A 15,672-nucleotide genomic window follows, 5' to 3' on the forward strand; every position below is an offset into this window, starting at 1 on the left:
TATTTATTTATATTTGAGAGAGAGACAGACAGAACGTGAATGGGGGGTGGGGGCAGAAAGAGATGGAGACAGAATCCGAAGTAGGCTCCAGGTTCTGAGCTGTCAGCACAGAGCCTGATGCAGGGCTCGAACACACGGAGCCGTGAGATCGTGACCTTAGCCGTGAGATGGTGACCTGAGCCGAAGTCGGACGCTTACCCGACTGGGCCACCCAGGTGCCCCTCATTGCAGCCATTTTTAAAGTGTATGACTCAGTGTCATTAGGTACATTGTCAATATTGGGCAGCCGTCAGCAGTATCCATTTTCAGAACTTTGTCATCATCCCTAACAGAAGTTCTGTACCCAAGAAAAAATAACTCCTCGTTTCTCCCTCTTCCCAGCCTCTGATAACCTTCTACTTTCCGTCTCTCTGAATTAGCTTATTCTGGGTGCTTCAGATAAGTGGAAACATACAATATTTGCCCCTATGTGTTGGGCTTATTTCACTTAGCATAGATTCATCCATGTTGTCACCTGTCAGCATTGCAATTCTTTGCAAGGCTGAATAACTTTCCATTGCATGTTTATACTAAATTTTGTTTATCCACTTATCTGTTGATAAACATTTGAGCTCATTTCCTTAAACCAACATGAAAGAATACAGAGCTAAGCAAATTATGGAAAGTAATACGTTCTGCATTTCAGATAATTAGCTATCAAAGTTCATTTCGCCTGCTTGTATTGATGTAGTTTAATTAGTATTAAGACTGAGGATGGGATTGCTGCTTTCTCTGATTTACTAATTCTGGTGTTTCTCCCTCCCAGCCCTTGTTTTGTATTATTTGAATGGTATCACAAATGAATTTTCCTTCTCTAACCAAAGAGCCATTTAGAAAAATTAAAAATCTGTAATTAAGAAAAACAAAAGTGATAGCCTGTCTCTATGCCTTACTGAGCTTGTTCCTTTTCACTGTGTTCTCCAGGAGTCCCAGGTGTCAGAGAAGATCGTTTTGAAGAAGGGATGATGGTAAAGCACTGTGCCTTGTCCCTTGTGGGAGAACCCATCATGTACCCAGAAATCAATAGGTTTTTGAAATTACTCCATGAGTGTAAAATCTCCAGTTTCCTGGTCACAAATGCACAATTCCCTGTGGAAATCAGGTGAGACATCCAGCTTATTAAGATATTCTTGGATCTGTGTTTGACTGTGAAATGAAATAGGCAGTAATGTATTCAAAAGGGACTTATCGATTACTAGCTACATAACAAATGTTGGCATTTTGGGAACAGAGATGGTCCTACTCTTAAAAATTCATTCTATTAGGGAAGATAACGTTAGTAAAAAGAGTAGAGGCACAAATCAATTGCTGGGGAAGTTCAAAAGAGAATGCAATTTTTTTTTTTTTTTTCCAGATGGGAGAAACAGTAAAACTTCTCAGGGAAGCTATCATTTAATTGGGATCTTGAAGGTAGAAAGCTGTAATTTTTAATAAGAATCTCCCGAGAAAAATAGGAAGTTAGGGTATTTGTGACACCATTATGTAAATATAGTTCTGGACCACAGAGTGTGTGAAGGAGACTGGCAGCTGGAAACCAAGTTGAAAAGGTTGGGGGTAGATTGTAGAGGCTTTTAAGTGCTGTTCTTTGGAAAGATCTTGCTTCCTGCAGAGCAGTCTGCCAGCATGGTATAGAATGGGAGAGCCAAAAAGCAGGCAACTAGATAGAGTGTTCTTTTAGGTAAGAGTCATGAAGATGAAAGTAGGACAGTGAGAATGAGGAGTCCTAAAAAAGATATTATTGAGACATAATAGATCAACTTGGCAAACTGCATGGCTCTGAGAGCCCAGCGTAGAAGAGGACCAAGTAACGACTGGGAAGGTTCTAGCTATGCTGATTGCTAGGATTAGGGGGCCCCAGAGCAGCAGATGATCACATAAGGAAGGAACAGGTTTTGTAGGTAAGATGATGAGTTGGTTTGGATGACTTAGAGGGAGCGCTTTCCAGATGGAGATGATCATCTTCTGGGGCCTGGAAATGACCTGTTTTTGTATTCCACTTGAACTATGCATGTATTATAATATGGAAAACATTACATTTTATTTATTTACCTGTGTCTCCCCCATTAGACTGAGTTGCTTGAGACTGGTGCCCCCTGCTTATTTATCTTCATGTCACCAGTATAATGCCTGTAAGTTCTCAGTAGATGGCTGGTGAAATATTGGTGAAATTCCCACATAGGAATAGAAGACAATGAACTTTCAAAATTCAAAGTTGTTTTGTAAATGCTGACCTCTAAAGTACCACATGAAAAAAAAGAAAATAATTGTCAAATATAAAAAGATACTATTGGAGAGATGTCAGAGTCATGGCAGCCTGCCTTCTTCCTTTTTTCCCTTGCCTTCCATTTACAAGTAATGAGATATCCGTAATCAAACAAAAACACACCTCTGTGTGGCACACCAGGACACCCAAGAGATTCATTCACGTGTGTACCCAAAAGTGGGTAGATTGGGTGTTGGAGGAGGCTGTGGAGTGAGGGGAGTGGCAGCAGAGGCTGCAGGGACAGGTCTGATAGGGGGTGGGGACCACCCTACTGGCAGAGGATGTGGAGGCTGAAAGCATTTGCTACACAGCTGGGGAACCACTGCTGTCTCTGAGAGACCTTGGTGACTGGGGGAAAGGAAAGGGAAAGGAAGAAGGCAGACACAGAACTGGAGAGTTTCCTGCTGTCTGCCCCTGGGGATTTAGGCTAAAGGACTGCCCTGCAGCTCTGGGAACTCCCCACTTTAGGATCCTTTTACCTGGTCACGGGCACACCCACAGCCCCAGGTGCTAAGCACACACCTCCTTCCATTTTGCTGCCCCCGCCCCACCCCACCCTCTTTAAATGCACTGCTCTCCCCACCTTAGTGGGGGAGTCCTCTCTTGTAGGAGAAACCAAAAACTTGTGCTTTGGCACCACCTTCTGGAAGGGAAAAGGAAGACTCCCAATTACCAACCTGTCTAAATTATTAGACTCAAAGTAAAGTCTTGACCTAAGTAAGAAAGGTGTTTCCTACTTCAGATTCAGTGGCAGAGGCACTTATCATGAATCACTATGAAAAATCATGGTGATATGGTATCACAAAAGGAAAATGACAGTTTTCCCAGCAACTGGGCCCCAAAACACAGACTATTCCAATCTAACTGATGACATAATTTACACTAGCTATTATGACAAAATTCAACAAGCTACAAGAAAACTTAGAAAGGCATGAATAGAAGGAGTACTTTACTGGGATACCTGGGTGGCTCAGTCGGTTAAGCATACAACTCTTGATCTTAGCTCAGATTTGATCTCAGGGTTGTGAGTTCAAGCCCTGCTTTGGGCTCTGCACTGGATGTGAAGCCTACTTTAAAAAAAAACACGAGTACTTTACCAATGATGTTGAAATCCTAAGGAAGAACCAAACAAACTCTAGAGCCGAAGAACTCAATGAATGGCATGAAGAATGCATTTAGAAAGCACCAGCAACAGAGCAGATCAAATGGAAGAGAGAATCAGTGAGCTGGAAGAAAGGAATCTGGAAATGATTATTTTTATATTTACAGTCATTTATTTTCTTATCAAAATGATAACATTGACATTAATCTTTTTTTCTTTTTATATAATTTGTTATCAAGTTAACGAACATACAGTGTATTCACTGTGCTCTTAGCTTTGAGAGTAGATTCCCATGATTGATTGCTTACATACAACACCCAGTGCTCATTCCAGCAAGTGCCCTCCTCAATGCCTATCACCCATTTTTCCCTCTCCCTCGTCCCCCCATCAACCCTCAGTTTCTCTGTATTTAAGAGTCTCTTGTGGTTTGCCTCCCTCTGTGTTTGAAACTGTTTTTTTCTCCTTCCCTTCCCCCATGGTGAGAAGTAAGATTTTAAGATTTAGGAAAGAGAAACTCTGTGAGGGTGCATGGGTGGCTCAGTCTCTCTCTCCCCCTCCTGTGCTGGCACTCTTTCTCTCTCTCTCAAAACAATAAATAAGCATTAAAATTTTTTTTAAGAAACTCTGTGAGAACTATCAGACTCCATTAGATGAATTGGTATACCAGAGGGAGAAGAGAGGGAGAAGGGAGCAGAGAGTGTATTTAAAGAAATTAATGCTGAGAACTTCCCAAACCTGGGGAAGGAACTGGACATATAAGTCCATGCAGCTAATATAACACTTGTCTCAGTATGAAAAGACCTTCAAGACATATTGTATTGAAACTGTCAAAAGTCAATGATAAAGAATTTTAAAGGTAGCTGGGGGAAAAAAAGACAGTAACTTAAAAAGGAACCTGCATTAGACTATCAGCAGATTTCTCAGCAGAAACTCTATAGCCTCAGAGAGAGGAATAACTTTTCAGAATATTGGAAGATAAAAACTGCCAGCCAAGAATACCTGGCAAGGTATCCTTCAAACATGAAAGAAAGATAAAAGCTTTCCCAGACAAACCAAAACTGAGGGGAGTTCACCACCACTAGACCTTACAAGATAAGTTGCAGGGAGCTCTCCAAGCTGAAATGAGAAGATGAAAATACACACAAAACTCTGATTAAGGTGGTAAATAGACAATCAGAATTAGAAAACTATAACTGACTTTTAGAATAGCATATTATACTCTTAATTGTAGTGTAAAGGTTAAAGGAAAAACATTAAAAATAGTTATAGCTACTACAACTTGGTAACAAAATCACAGCATGAAAAGATGATTTGTGACATCAAAAATACTGAATAATATGGGGCACCTGGTTGGCTCAGGTCCGACTCTTGATCTCAGCTCAGGTCTTGATCTCAGGGTTGTGAGTTCAAGCCCCATATTGTGCCCTGTGCTGGCCATGGAGCCTACTTAAAAAAAAAAAAAAAAGGAAATAAAAGGATGGAATCTTTATAGGCAAATCAAGATTAATTGCTATCAGTAGAAAATGAGTATTTTATCTATGAGATGTGTTTTGTAACCCTCATGGTAACCACTAAGCAAAAATGTAGAGCATAGACATGAAACATAAAGAAAAGGAAGACAGAGCAAATCATCATGGAAGACCACCAGCTTACAAAGGTAGGAACAGAAGGAAAAAGAAACAATGGGAAGGCAAGAGATAAGACGCCACTAGTAAATCCTTACATGTCAGTAAGTCACCCAAAATGTAAACGGACTGAAACCACCAATCACAAGGCTCAGAGGGGCTGAATGGATTTAAAAGACCACAAGACTCAACTATGTGCTGCCTACCGGAGATTTATTTCATCTCTAAAGACTCACACAGACTCAAAGTGAAAGGGTGAAAGATGATATTCCAAGATGGAAACCAAAGGAGGTGGAGCAGTACTGATATCAGACAAAATAGACTTCAAGCCAAAAAAGGTAATAAGAGACAGGAAGGTCATTATATAACGATAAATAAATCATTATTACATCAAGAAGATAGAACACTTGCAAATATATACAGTCCTAATATCCAAGCACTGAAATAGATTAAGCAAATACTAAGAGATCTTGAGGCATAAATAGATAATTCAGTAACAGTATGGGACCTAAATACCCCACTGTCATCAGTGGATAGATCATTGAGAAAGGAAGTCAAGAAGGAAACTTGGAATTGAACCACACTTTAGAGCAAATGGACTTAACAGACATACACAGAACATTCCAAGATAAATAGTCAGTCAACTTAGTAACAAAACAATCTGATTAGAAAATGGGCAGAAGAACTAAATAGGCAGTTTTGCAAAGAGGACATCAAAATGGCCAACAGGTGCATGAAAAGATGCTCAACATCACTAATCAGGGAGATGCAAATCAAAACCACAATGAGATCCCACCTAATACTTGTTAAAATGGCTACCATGAAGAAAACGAGGGACAACAGATGCTGGTGAGGATGTGGTAAAAAGGGAATTTATACATTATTGGTGGGAAAGTAAATGTGTCCAACCACCAAGAAAAGAATATGGAGGTTTGTCAAAAAATTAAAAATAGATGTGCCATATGATCCAGCAATTCCACTTCTGGATATATACCCAAAGAAAATGAAAACAGGATTTTGACGAGATATGTACTCCCATGTTTATTGTAGCATTATTCACAATAGCCAAGATATGGAGACAACCCAAATGCCCATACACAGATGAATGGATGAAAAAAAGTGTGGTACAATACACAATGAAATCTACTCATCCACGAGAAAGCAGGTTATGTTGCCATTTGCAGCAAGTTGGATGGATTTCAAACACATTATGCTATGCAAGTCAGACAAAGACAAGTACTTATATGTGGCATCTAAAAAAGTTAAATCTGTTAAAAAAATAAAGTAAAATGGTGGTGACTAGGGAACAAGGTGGGGTGTAAGATTGTGGTGTTTAAGGGTACAGACTTGTAACAAGTAGTCAATAAGCCATAGAGACCTAATGCACAGTATAATGAATATACATAATAATTACTATAATTATGTAATATAATAAATAGCATATTGGCAATCTTATTACAATATATAAATGTAACATGCTGTATACCTCAAACTTACACAGGATCACATGTCCGATTTAGTAAATAAAAAAGACACTATTGTTTGTAAAAAGAATGATCATACACACAGGCATGCACAAAGTTTAAAATTTAACATAGGAAATCAGAGAGTTGGTTAAAATTATTGGCCCCTGGGCAGTAATATGAAAAGCAACAAAGTTGTTACAACAATAGCTAAGATGTTACTTTTTGAAGTTGTATAAAAAGGTAGAGTTAAAAGGGAAATGTTTTTAAAATGTCAGTATATCAATTTTGCATGGGGTTACCATTCTTTTTTAAACAACTTTTGTTAGGTTTAAAACCCTTGGGTTTTCAGAGGGCTCATGAGGGAGAAGTTGGGATAGAGAGGTGTTAACGATATACACACACACATAGCATATACAAAAAGGGAGTCTGTCCCTAATTTAAGGCATGTTATACATGTGTAAAAAGAATTAAATCTGCCAGAAGTAGGATGTAGGTGATTCCCTGCAAAATAATAACCAAGGAAGATAATTCATTGTTTTTTCAGGCACAGTGTTCTTTGTGAATGCCATTATGGACCGAGGAGAATTACAGAGAAGTAAATAAGCTGTGTACTCAAAAGCGTCCAGCAAAATGCCTGGCACATAGTGAACGTTCAGGAAGTGTTACTGGGTCTCTCTTCCCCACTCTGGCTGGTGAGCCTCCTCTTGTCAGCAGGAGGATCATGATACGACACGACGCTGGTACGGTCTTGACTGCCATCAGTGAACAAATGGGTACAAAGGCATTGGTTACCCAGTCCTCTAGAATGGGCACTGGTAAATTGGGAGGGAGGCAGAGAGGAAGCGGTGAAGTGGCCGGGGTGGGGGAATGGGAAATTAGCAAATTTCTCTGATGTTGAACACAAGAGGTGTTTTTTTTTTTTAATGTTTATTTATTTTTGAGAGACAAGAGTGTGAGCAGGGAAGGGGCAGAGAGAGGGAGACACAGAATCCAAAGCAGGCTCCAGGCTCTGAGCTGTCAGCACAGAGCCTGATGCAGGGCTCGAACTCACGAGCTGTGAGAGCATGACCTGAGCCGAAGTCGGACGCTTAACCGACTGAGCCACCCAGGTGCCCCTGAACACAAGAGTTTAGTAACTGGACGGGTACACCCCATGCAGAATACTCAAGAAAGAAAGAGTTCTTGGAAAAGGGAAGTTCCTGTGTTGGATTTCTAAAGCATTCTTTAAGCTCCTATATTAAGGGTGCCATGGTTCAAGGGAGTGTGTCCTTTCTTGAGTTATGTCCTTACCTGGGCAAAGGAGAGAATGTATGGGAAGCAACCATTTTAGGTTTGGACTTCCAAGAGTTGGCATATTTGGTTATTTATTGAAATATCTACCTAGACAGAGGAAAAAACCCAAAGCCGAGATACACTGATTATTAATGCATGAATCGAGAAGAATTTCTGATAATTGATAGCCTAATAGAGATGGATTAACGAGCTTAATGTTTAGGTGTACTTTCTCTAAAACAGAGCAATCCTACTGGTGTGGGAGTAATATGTTAGGGGTCCTAAATATAAGGTGACTTTCCTACCCCTCATTTCTCCAAAGAAAGATGTGAATAGTTCGGAAACAATTTAAAAGAAGAACACTGAGATTTGACATACCAAATAGTACAATGTGTTATAAAACGACAAGTTTCAATTACTCTGGACTGTAGAGTAGTGAAACAATAGTCCTGAGATGCTCCTACTTTTAAACTAGTACTTTCCTGACTTGAGGCCTCTTTGAATTGAGCCAAGTGCTCTCTCACTTTTACCCCTGTGGCCCAAGAGAAAATGGAAAGAGAAATGCTTCTCCAAGTACAGATGATATTTGGAGGAATCCAAATACCAGTTTCTCTGGTGTCTTAGTGTCTTTCAGAAAAACAAGGCAGTAGATTTATGAACAGAGCATAGAGGTCTTGAATTTTGGAAGTCCTCCCTAATGTTTATAGTGCTAATTCTGTATAGAAGTTCAGCTCCTTCAGGGGTACCTGAGTGGCTCAGTCGGTTAAGTGTCTGACTTTGGCTGAGGTCATAATCTGACGGTTTGTGAGTTCAAGCCTGGTATTGGGCTCTGTGACAGCTCAGAGCCTGGAGCCCTCTTTGGATTCTGTGTTTCCCTCTTTCTGCCCCTCCCCACTCACTCTCTGTTTCTCTCACTCTCCCCTCCAAAAATAAAGAAACATTAAAAAAAAAAAGCTCAGCTCCTTTAGTTGAGCTTTCAAGTGGACATCTTGCGACCATTTTAGCATCGAGCATGCACTAGGAAGTGATGAAGCTGTCTGAGTGACCGGGGGGTTTATTAAGTTGTTTTTTTTTAATTAAAAAAATGTTTTTTCTAGATTACTGTAGTATCGCCCATACTCAGAGACCTTCTAAGGAGATTCTTGGCTTTGTCAGTTGGCCTTCCCTTGACTCACATGCAAGTGTTACTTTCAGGCTACTTGCCTTTCCAGGATACTCAACTTCTCCTTAAGAGAATTTCAGTTTCCCCTCCAACTCCAAAGTATGTGGCTCTTTGCTGACAGTTCTTCCACTGAGGGGAGTTTTTACAGTGAGTGGTCCTCAAGAATTATGGAGGATAGAAGCGAACACCTTAGGCAAATGAGAAAGCTGTTAGACTCTGTGCAGCTTTATGATTTTGTCAACACAAGGGCTAATAAAAGTGACGAAAATATGTAAGACACATAGTATTAATAATAGGACCGGTAGTGATTGGACCATAAAAACCCTTTCTCTTGAGGAAAAGCCCTCTTCATTTCACCAAAACAAGTGGTTTTATAGTGGTATTTAAAAATTTTTTTTCAACATTTATTTATTTTTGAGACAGAGACAGAGCATGAACAGGGGAGGGGCAGAGAGAGAGGGAGACACAGAATCTGAAACAGGCTGCGGGCTCTGGGCGGTCAGCACAGAGCCCGACACGGGGCTCAAACTCACGGGCCGTGAGATCATGACCTGAGCCGAAGTCGGATGCTTAACTGACCGAGCACCCAGGCGCCCCATATAGTGGTGTTTTTAATAGGCATATAACCGATATATCATAGTCTCTTATCAGTTATCTTTTCTTACAATCACTCATCTTAAAACTGAGTCCCTCAAACTGACAGTCAATTTATTTAGCTCATAATTCTGGGTCAGCTGGGAGGGCTTTTGATCTCATCTGGCTTTGCTGGCCTCAGTGCTGTTCACGTGTCAGTTGGCAGATCTGCTGGGCTGGCCGGTTCATGATGGCCGTGGCTGGGACAACTGGGGCTTCTACTCACGTAGCTTATTTTCCAGCAAGTTAGTCTCAACTTCATCACGTGGTGGCAGGGCCTCAAAGAGCAGCAGGAGAGGGCAGGCTTCAGTGCACAAGCATCTTTTCAGCCTCTGCTTGTGTCACACTTGCTCACTTCCGTTGGCCAGAGCAAGTCACAGCTGAGCTTAGAGGCAGCGAGAGGGCACTCACAGCTGCAGGGCAAGGGGACGTGGATGTAGGGAGAGGAGGAATTTGCCCGTGTCTGCAGTCCACTCCATGGCACAACGGGCTGTAGTTGTCAAGGAGGATAAACTTGAGCCACCGGGACCCGGTATTTCTTAGGCGCTCAGTTGAAAAAGAATATATAGTTATGTGGGATGGTTAGAGTGTCATTAACACCAGAGATTTCAGGTTGGCAGTTTACCAGAAGTAGGTTTTATTTGTCCTGCACCATGTTCAAAAGCTTTTTTGTTTGTTTGTTTTCTGAGCCGACATTTAACATCCAGAGATGTTGTATAAAATCTGAATTTCTGACTTTTGGGAAAGACAGTGTGGCAAAAATTGTCAAAGGCCGAGTAAAAAGTGCCGTTGTTACCACACTATGACACTTCACTCTTACCTGGTTTTATTACTTGCTGCACTTCTGACACCAGCTGTGTGGATTTTTTCCACATCAAGCGATTCTCCAGTTCTCTGCGGACACCAACTGGGTGTCCTACAATTCAGTTATGACACCATCTGGAGTTAATGCAGACCACACAGGTTCAAGACTCAGTCTCACAAGACTGCCCCACTTCAGACACCAGCCGCAGTCCCAGATTGTACCCGTACTTCTGACCAGCCAGCTATAGATTGGGGCTTCCCGTGACTCGCTCTTCCGGTTCAGTAATTTGCTAGAACGGCTCACAGAAATCAGGGAAAACCGTTTACTTATGATTATTGGCTTATTATAAAGGATACGACTCAGGAATAGCCAAATGGGAGAGGTGCATGGGACAAGGCCTGGGGGAAGGGTCGCTACACTTCCACACCATCTCCCGGAACACTACCCTCCCAGGACCTCCGTGTGTTCACCAGCCTGGAAGCTTTCTGAACCCCATCATTTTGGGGGTTTTACGGAGGTTCCAACGCATAGGCATGATTGATTCAATCATGGCCAGTTGGCGATTAGCTCAACCTCTAGCCTGTCTCCCCTCCCTAGAGGCTCGGGGTGGGGTGGGGCTGCAAGTTCCAACCCTGTAATCACGTGGTTGATTCTTCTGGCAACCAGTCCCTATCCTGAAGCTGTCTAGGGACCCATCAGGAGTCACCTCATTAGTAAAGTAATTCTTTGTGGTTGTAGAGGTCTATTACGGATAATGAAAGATGCTTCCCTCACCTCTGTAACTCAGGAAATTCCCAGGGTTCTAGGAGCTTCATGCCAGGACCCAGGGACAAAGATCAAATATATATATCTTATTATACAGCATCGCACCGTGTAATGTTTATCTTTATGATGAAGCCTGTGGTTTTCAGCCTGCGTAACCGTTGTCCATTTTGTCATCTCCTCCACCATGAGGCTAAGTATCACCTGCCACTTGTCAGAGGGGTTGCACCATGCATTCTCTTATAGCAGAGAAATTTGTCACCATTTCTAGCAAATGTGGAACAACAAAGGGTAGACTCTGTGTTTCACATGCAGTCTGTGTTTTGGTGTCCAAAGAACTTTTTCCTTTAAAAGTGGCTTGCTTGATTCACACTATCCTCCGTCCCTACAGACACGGGAATTTAGGACCCTTATTCTAATTCTGTACAGTCTGTGCTTGCATTCAACCCTGCAATCAGAAAGGTCCGTCACACCATTCGTCTACCAGAGCACACCATGTCATCCCTTCTTATAAATTGCTCTGCGCTGTGATGCCAATGACCTACAGAAAGACACCTTGTTAAAGGCAGACCTCTGAAGGTCATCGTGCTGTAAGGTGATGAAGTTGTTGAGAGTGATGTTCTAAACGCCGAACAGTCTCTTCTCTCTGAGGACTCGCAGAAACTAACTGGTTTGTTCTTCTTTTGTGTTCATTTGAAACTTATGACTGTGTCCCCGTCTTTATAAATGTGTTGGGGTGAGAGGCCCTTTGTAGACTTTGTGTAGCTCTTTGTAGACCGGCACATTCTTAGCTTCGTCCTGAGTCCCCCCCGCTTTACTTTTATTTTATCATTATTTTCTTATCTGTTTGTTTTATGTTGTTTTTAAATTTACATTTAAAATCTTATTATTTTTTTCTTTTTTGGTAAAATATTGTTGATGCAGAGCTTTCTGTGTGTTAGTTGCTGATCATAAGACTGTAGAACTATGTTCCATATTTAACTCTGGCACAGTTAACACTTTGCTTCTCAGACCTCCTCACCACCACCAAATTTGTGCTAATGTCCATTTACCTTTGAGCACCTTCTTCTAAAACCAGGTGTGAACTTCATTCTGTGTTGCTTCTTCCAGTGGTGTTTCTGTTACTTTGTTTGCTGTGTTTTTTTCCTTTGGTTTGTTTTTTTGTTTGTTTGTTTGTTTGTTTGTTTTTGAGAGAGAGAGGCAGCAAGCGGCGGAAGGGCAAGAGGAGAGAGAGAATCTTAAGCAGGCTCCATGCTAACCATGTGGTTGCAGGATCACTGCAGGGCTTGATCACATGATCCCGGGATCATGACCTGAGCCAAAATCAAGTCAGACACTCAACTAACTGAGCCACCCAGGCGTCCCTGTTTTCCTTAGTTTTTGCTAAGACATTCACCATACATATGTTAGAGAACCTTTATTGTATTGCTCTTCATATATTAGATGCTTATTGAATATTTAAAGAAATGTATGAGTTTTAATAAAGTTTTCTTGTATTTGTTAGCTCTAAGTGGTTACAGGAAACCACTTACAATGAAATAAGAGTTATAAATACCACCTGATCCTTTCAGTAGAAGCTTTTTTCCCCTCCTCCCAGCCCATTTTGTTTGTAGCAAACATGTTAAATTTAAAATACAGTCTTCTCTCGTGTCTGTGCATTGATAGAACACTTTTGAGAAATATGCATGTCTAGATAAGCTAAAAAAAAAAGAGAAAGAGAAGAAGTACGGTGAGGTGGTAAGAGCTGGGCTCTGGTCTAAAAGAAGCTTTGAATCTTGACTGGGGCTCTTGCTGTCTTAGTGACACTGGGAAGATGACTGCTTGGGGGCCTAGTTTCCTAACCTGTGAGCCGATTTGGTATTAATGTGGCATTGTGAGTATATGAGATAATGCATGGGAGCACTTAGAAGTTTCACTTTTGGAAAGGTAGGCTAAATAATAATCAAAGTACACTTCAAGACAAGAACCGTTACTTGAGATAAGATGGACATTTCTTAATAAAATATTAAACCCACCAGGAATATAAAACAGTTTAACAACTTAAAACTTGCAAACACTCAATAATGTAATCTCAAAATTGAAAGAACTATAAGGAAAAATGGTAGGTTTTTCACACATTTCTCTCAAACTGATAAAACAAGCGAATTAAAATCAATAGCAGCAGTGAAGGTTCAAACAACTAAATCAACACATTTAGCCTGTATTACAGAAAGAGAGCATTGGAACAAGAAAACTTTGGAATGTAATTTCTTTTCAAGAGCAAGTTCTGCAACTTGCTTTGCAGAACAATTACCAAATGGCCATATGCTGGGCATTATAGCAAGTTTCGACAAAGTATTGAAATCATACAGAGCATGGGATCTGAACATACTGGAGTTAAACTATAAATCAATACAGAAAGATTACTAGAGTATTCCAGTATGTTTGTAATGCAAGCAGTGCACTTCTCATTCACGTATGGGTTAAAGAAGAAATCACAGTGCACACAGAAAATGTTGTGATGAATAATGGTAGAAATAAAAACAAAATGTACGTGATGAGTCAGCAGGAATAACAGCACAGACCTTCAAAACCTGCTTCTCTATAAAAACAGCGAGAACACTGGCAAAAATTGTCAGAGTCTTAACCAAAGGTCCACAACAATCTGAGGAGCATTTATTCTAGAAAAATGGCTGCATCTCAATAAGAACAGTAAGCTTTGTGATATGTCGATATGTCCTATTTTATGTCCTGAGTTTCCTGATGTCTTAATATGTTCTATTCCATTCTAACTTCCCAGCTCTGCAGTAGCCGTAAAAGCTAATAGCTTATAGTCCTAGTAAAAGCCAGCAGCCTGGCAGCCAGGGGAGGAGGCCAAACAGAGTTGGAACTCCTTCAAAGTCCCATTTCCAGAGAATTGTCATCATGTGGGTTGTGTGGCAGTTCCCTGGAACCCCTCAGGCACAGGGGTTGTCTTTATTTGAGGTGACTCATATTTTGTCTAGTGAAAAAGCCTTTCTCTGGGGTGTTTCTCATCAACAGTCATCGGCAGCTGTTTAACTTCACGGCTGCCTGAAGCAGCAGTAACGGTTGGGGCAAACGAGAAACTGACCAAAGAACTTAAAGGGGAAAGCTGGGCAGTGAGATGTTCAGAGGGAACTTTGAAAAGCCCCATCTGTTCCTGGGAAGCCGGAAGCGCACACACGCGGGCAGGGCTGCGGGCTTGCCAGGGAAGATTTGACAAGGCTCTGTGTTCTCGCCTCTTCCCCAGTGTTGACGTCTTGAACAGGCAGACAGTGAAGACTAAGGCAGAGCTGTCAACTGCCTGCCTGGGCATTGAAGGCATGCCCCAATACACACACACACACACACACACACACACACACACACACAACCCTTAGCAAAGTCTGGGAGCCTTACCAGTTGAAGGCATTTAAGTTATCTCTGGCCAGTCATTAGCAGCCCACTAAGCTAACCCAACAGGCTAAACACAAGAAAGAATACAGAATTTACCAAAGTAGTTCAGTAACAACAAAAGCAGCAATAAACAAACAAAGCGACAGTGCTTGGTTTGGGAGGTATCCGATACACAGAGTTGCCACATAATATTATTTAAAACGTTAAATGTTTATTTTAAAAAGTCACGAAACGGACAAATGAGAGTATGGCCCATACACAGAGAAGAAAACAACTAATGGAAACGGTCTTTTTTAGATTCCACACGTAAGTGAGTTCACACAGTATTTGTCTTTCTGTGTTTGGCTTATCTCACTTAGCATAATGTCCTCCAGGTTCATCCGTGTTGTAAATGACAGCATTTCCTTTTTTCTCATGGCCTGAATAATATGGCCTGTGTCTGTCTATATTTTTTCTTTATCCATGTGTCCACATTTTCTTTATCCATTCATCTGTTGATAGAAATGTTGTTTCCATGTCTTGGCTATTCTGAGTAACGCTGCAGTAAACATGGGGGTGCAGGTATCTTTGCAAGATACTGATTTCATTTCCTTTGGATAAATACCCAGAAGTGGGATTGCCACATCATACAGTTCTATTTTTAATTAATTGTTAATTACATATTTATATATAACCATTATTAATTGTATAATTAATTAATATTACTTATTATTCCCCTTTATTTGGGTCTTCAATTTCTTTGATCACCTTTGAGAAGTTCTTAGACGAATATAACAACACGCTTTCTAAGGCTCCGTTCCTGGAGAGTGATTCCGTTTCAGGAGAGGCCCAAGAACCTGAGTTTGCAGGTCCTTCTGATGCATGTAGTCCTGACCACAGTTGGAGACATTCTGCTGTGAGACTTGAAATACTGCTCTTGGCTTTCTGTGACAAGAGGCCTGGCCAGCGCTGCCTGTGAAAGGCCGTTCGGATGGAGACATTGTGGTGCAGGGCTAGGTGAACACGCTCCGAATCTCTCGGCTCGAATCTCATCGTTGACACTTGTGGATTCTTGAACAAGCTACTTAGCTGCTTAACCCTTTGAGTCGCAGTTTCATCATCTTTAAAATGGGCAAAACTGGCAACCACCTTGTTAGTTTACCATGAG

The 15,672-nt window shown here is 41.2% G+C and overlaps 1 protein-coding gene across 2 annotated transcripts in view; it reads left to right on the forward strand.

Annotated features, from left to right (window-relative positions):
* LOC109250645 (S-adenosyl-L-methionine-dependent tRNA 4-demethylwyosine synthase TYW1) overlaps positions 1 to 15,672 on the forward strand; it is a 214,866-nt gene that overhangs the window by 109,850 nt on the left and 89,344 nt on the right. For both annotated transcript variants that reach the window (XM_019421733.2, XM_019421734.2), the window contains exon 12: positions 964 to 1,141. In XM_019421733.2, the coding sequence (XP_019277278.1) occupies positions 964 to 1,141 (178 nt within the window). The remainder of the gene's footprint in view (positions 1 to 963; positions 1,142 to 15,672) is intronic.

Source organism: Panthera pardus, unplaced genomic scaffold, assembly GCF_024362965.1.
Source record: "Panthera pardus isolate Hobbes unplaced genomic scaffold, ASM2436296v1 HiC_scaffold_4, whole genome shotgun sequence".
Classification (NCBI taxonomy): domain Eukaryota; kingdom Metazoa; phylum Chordata; class Mammalia; order Carnivora; family Felidae; genus Panthera; species Panthera pardus.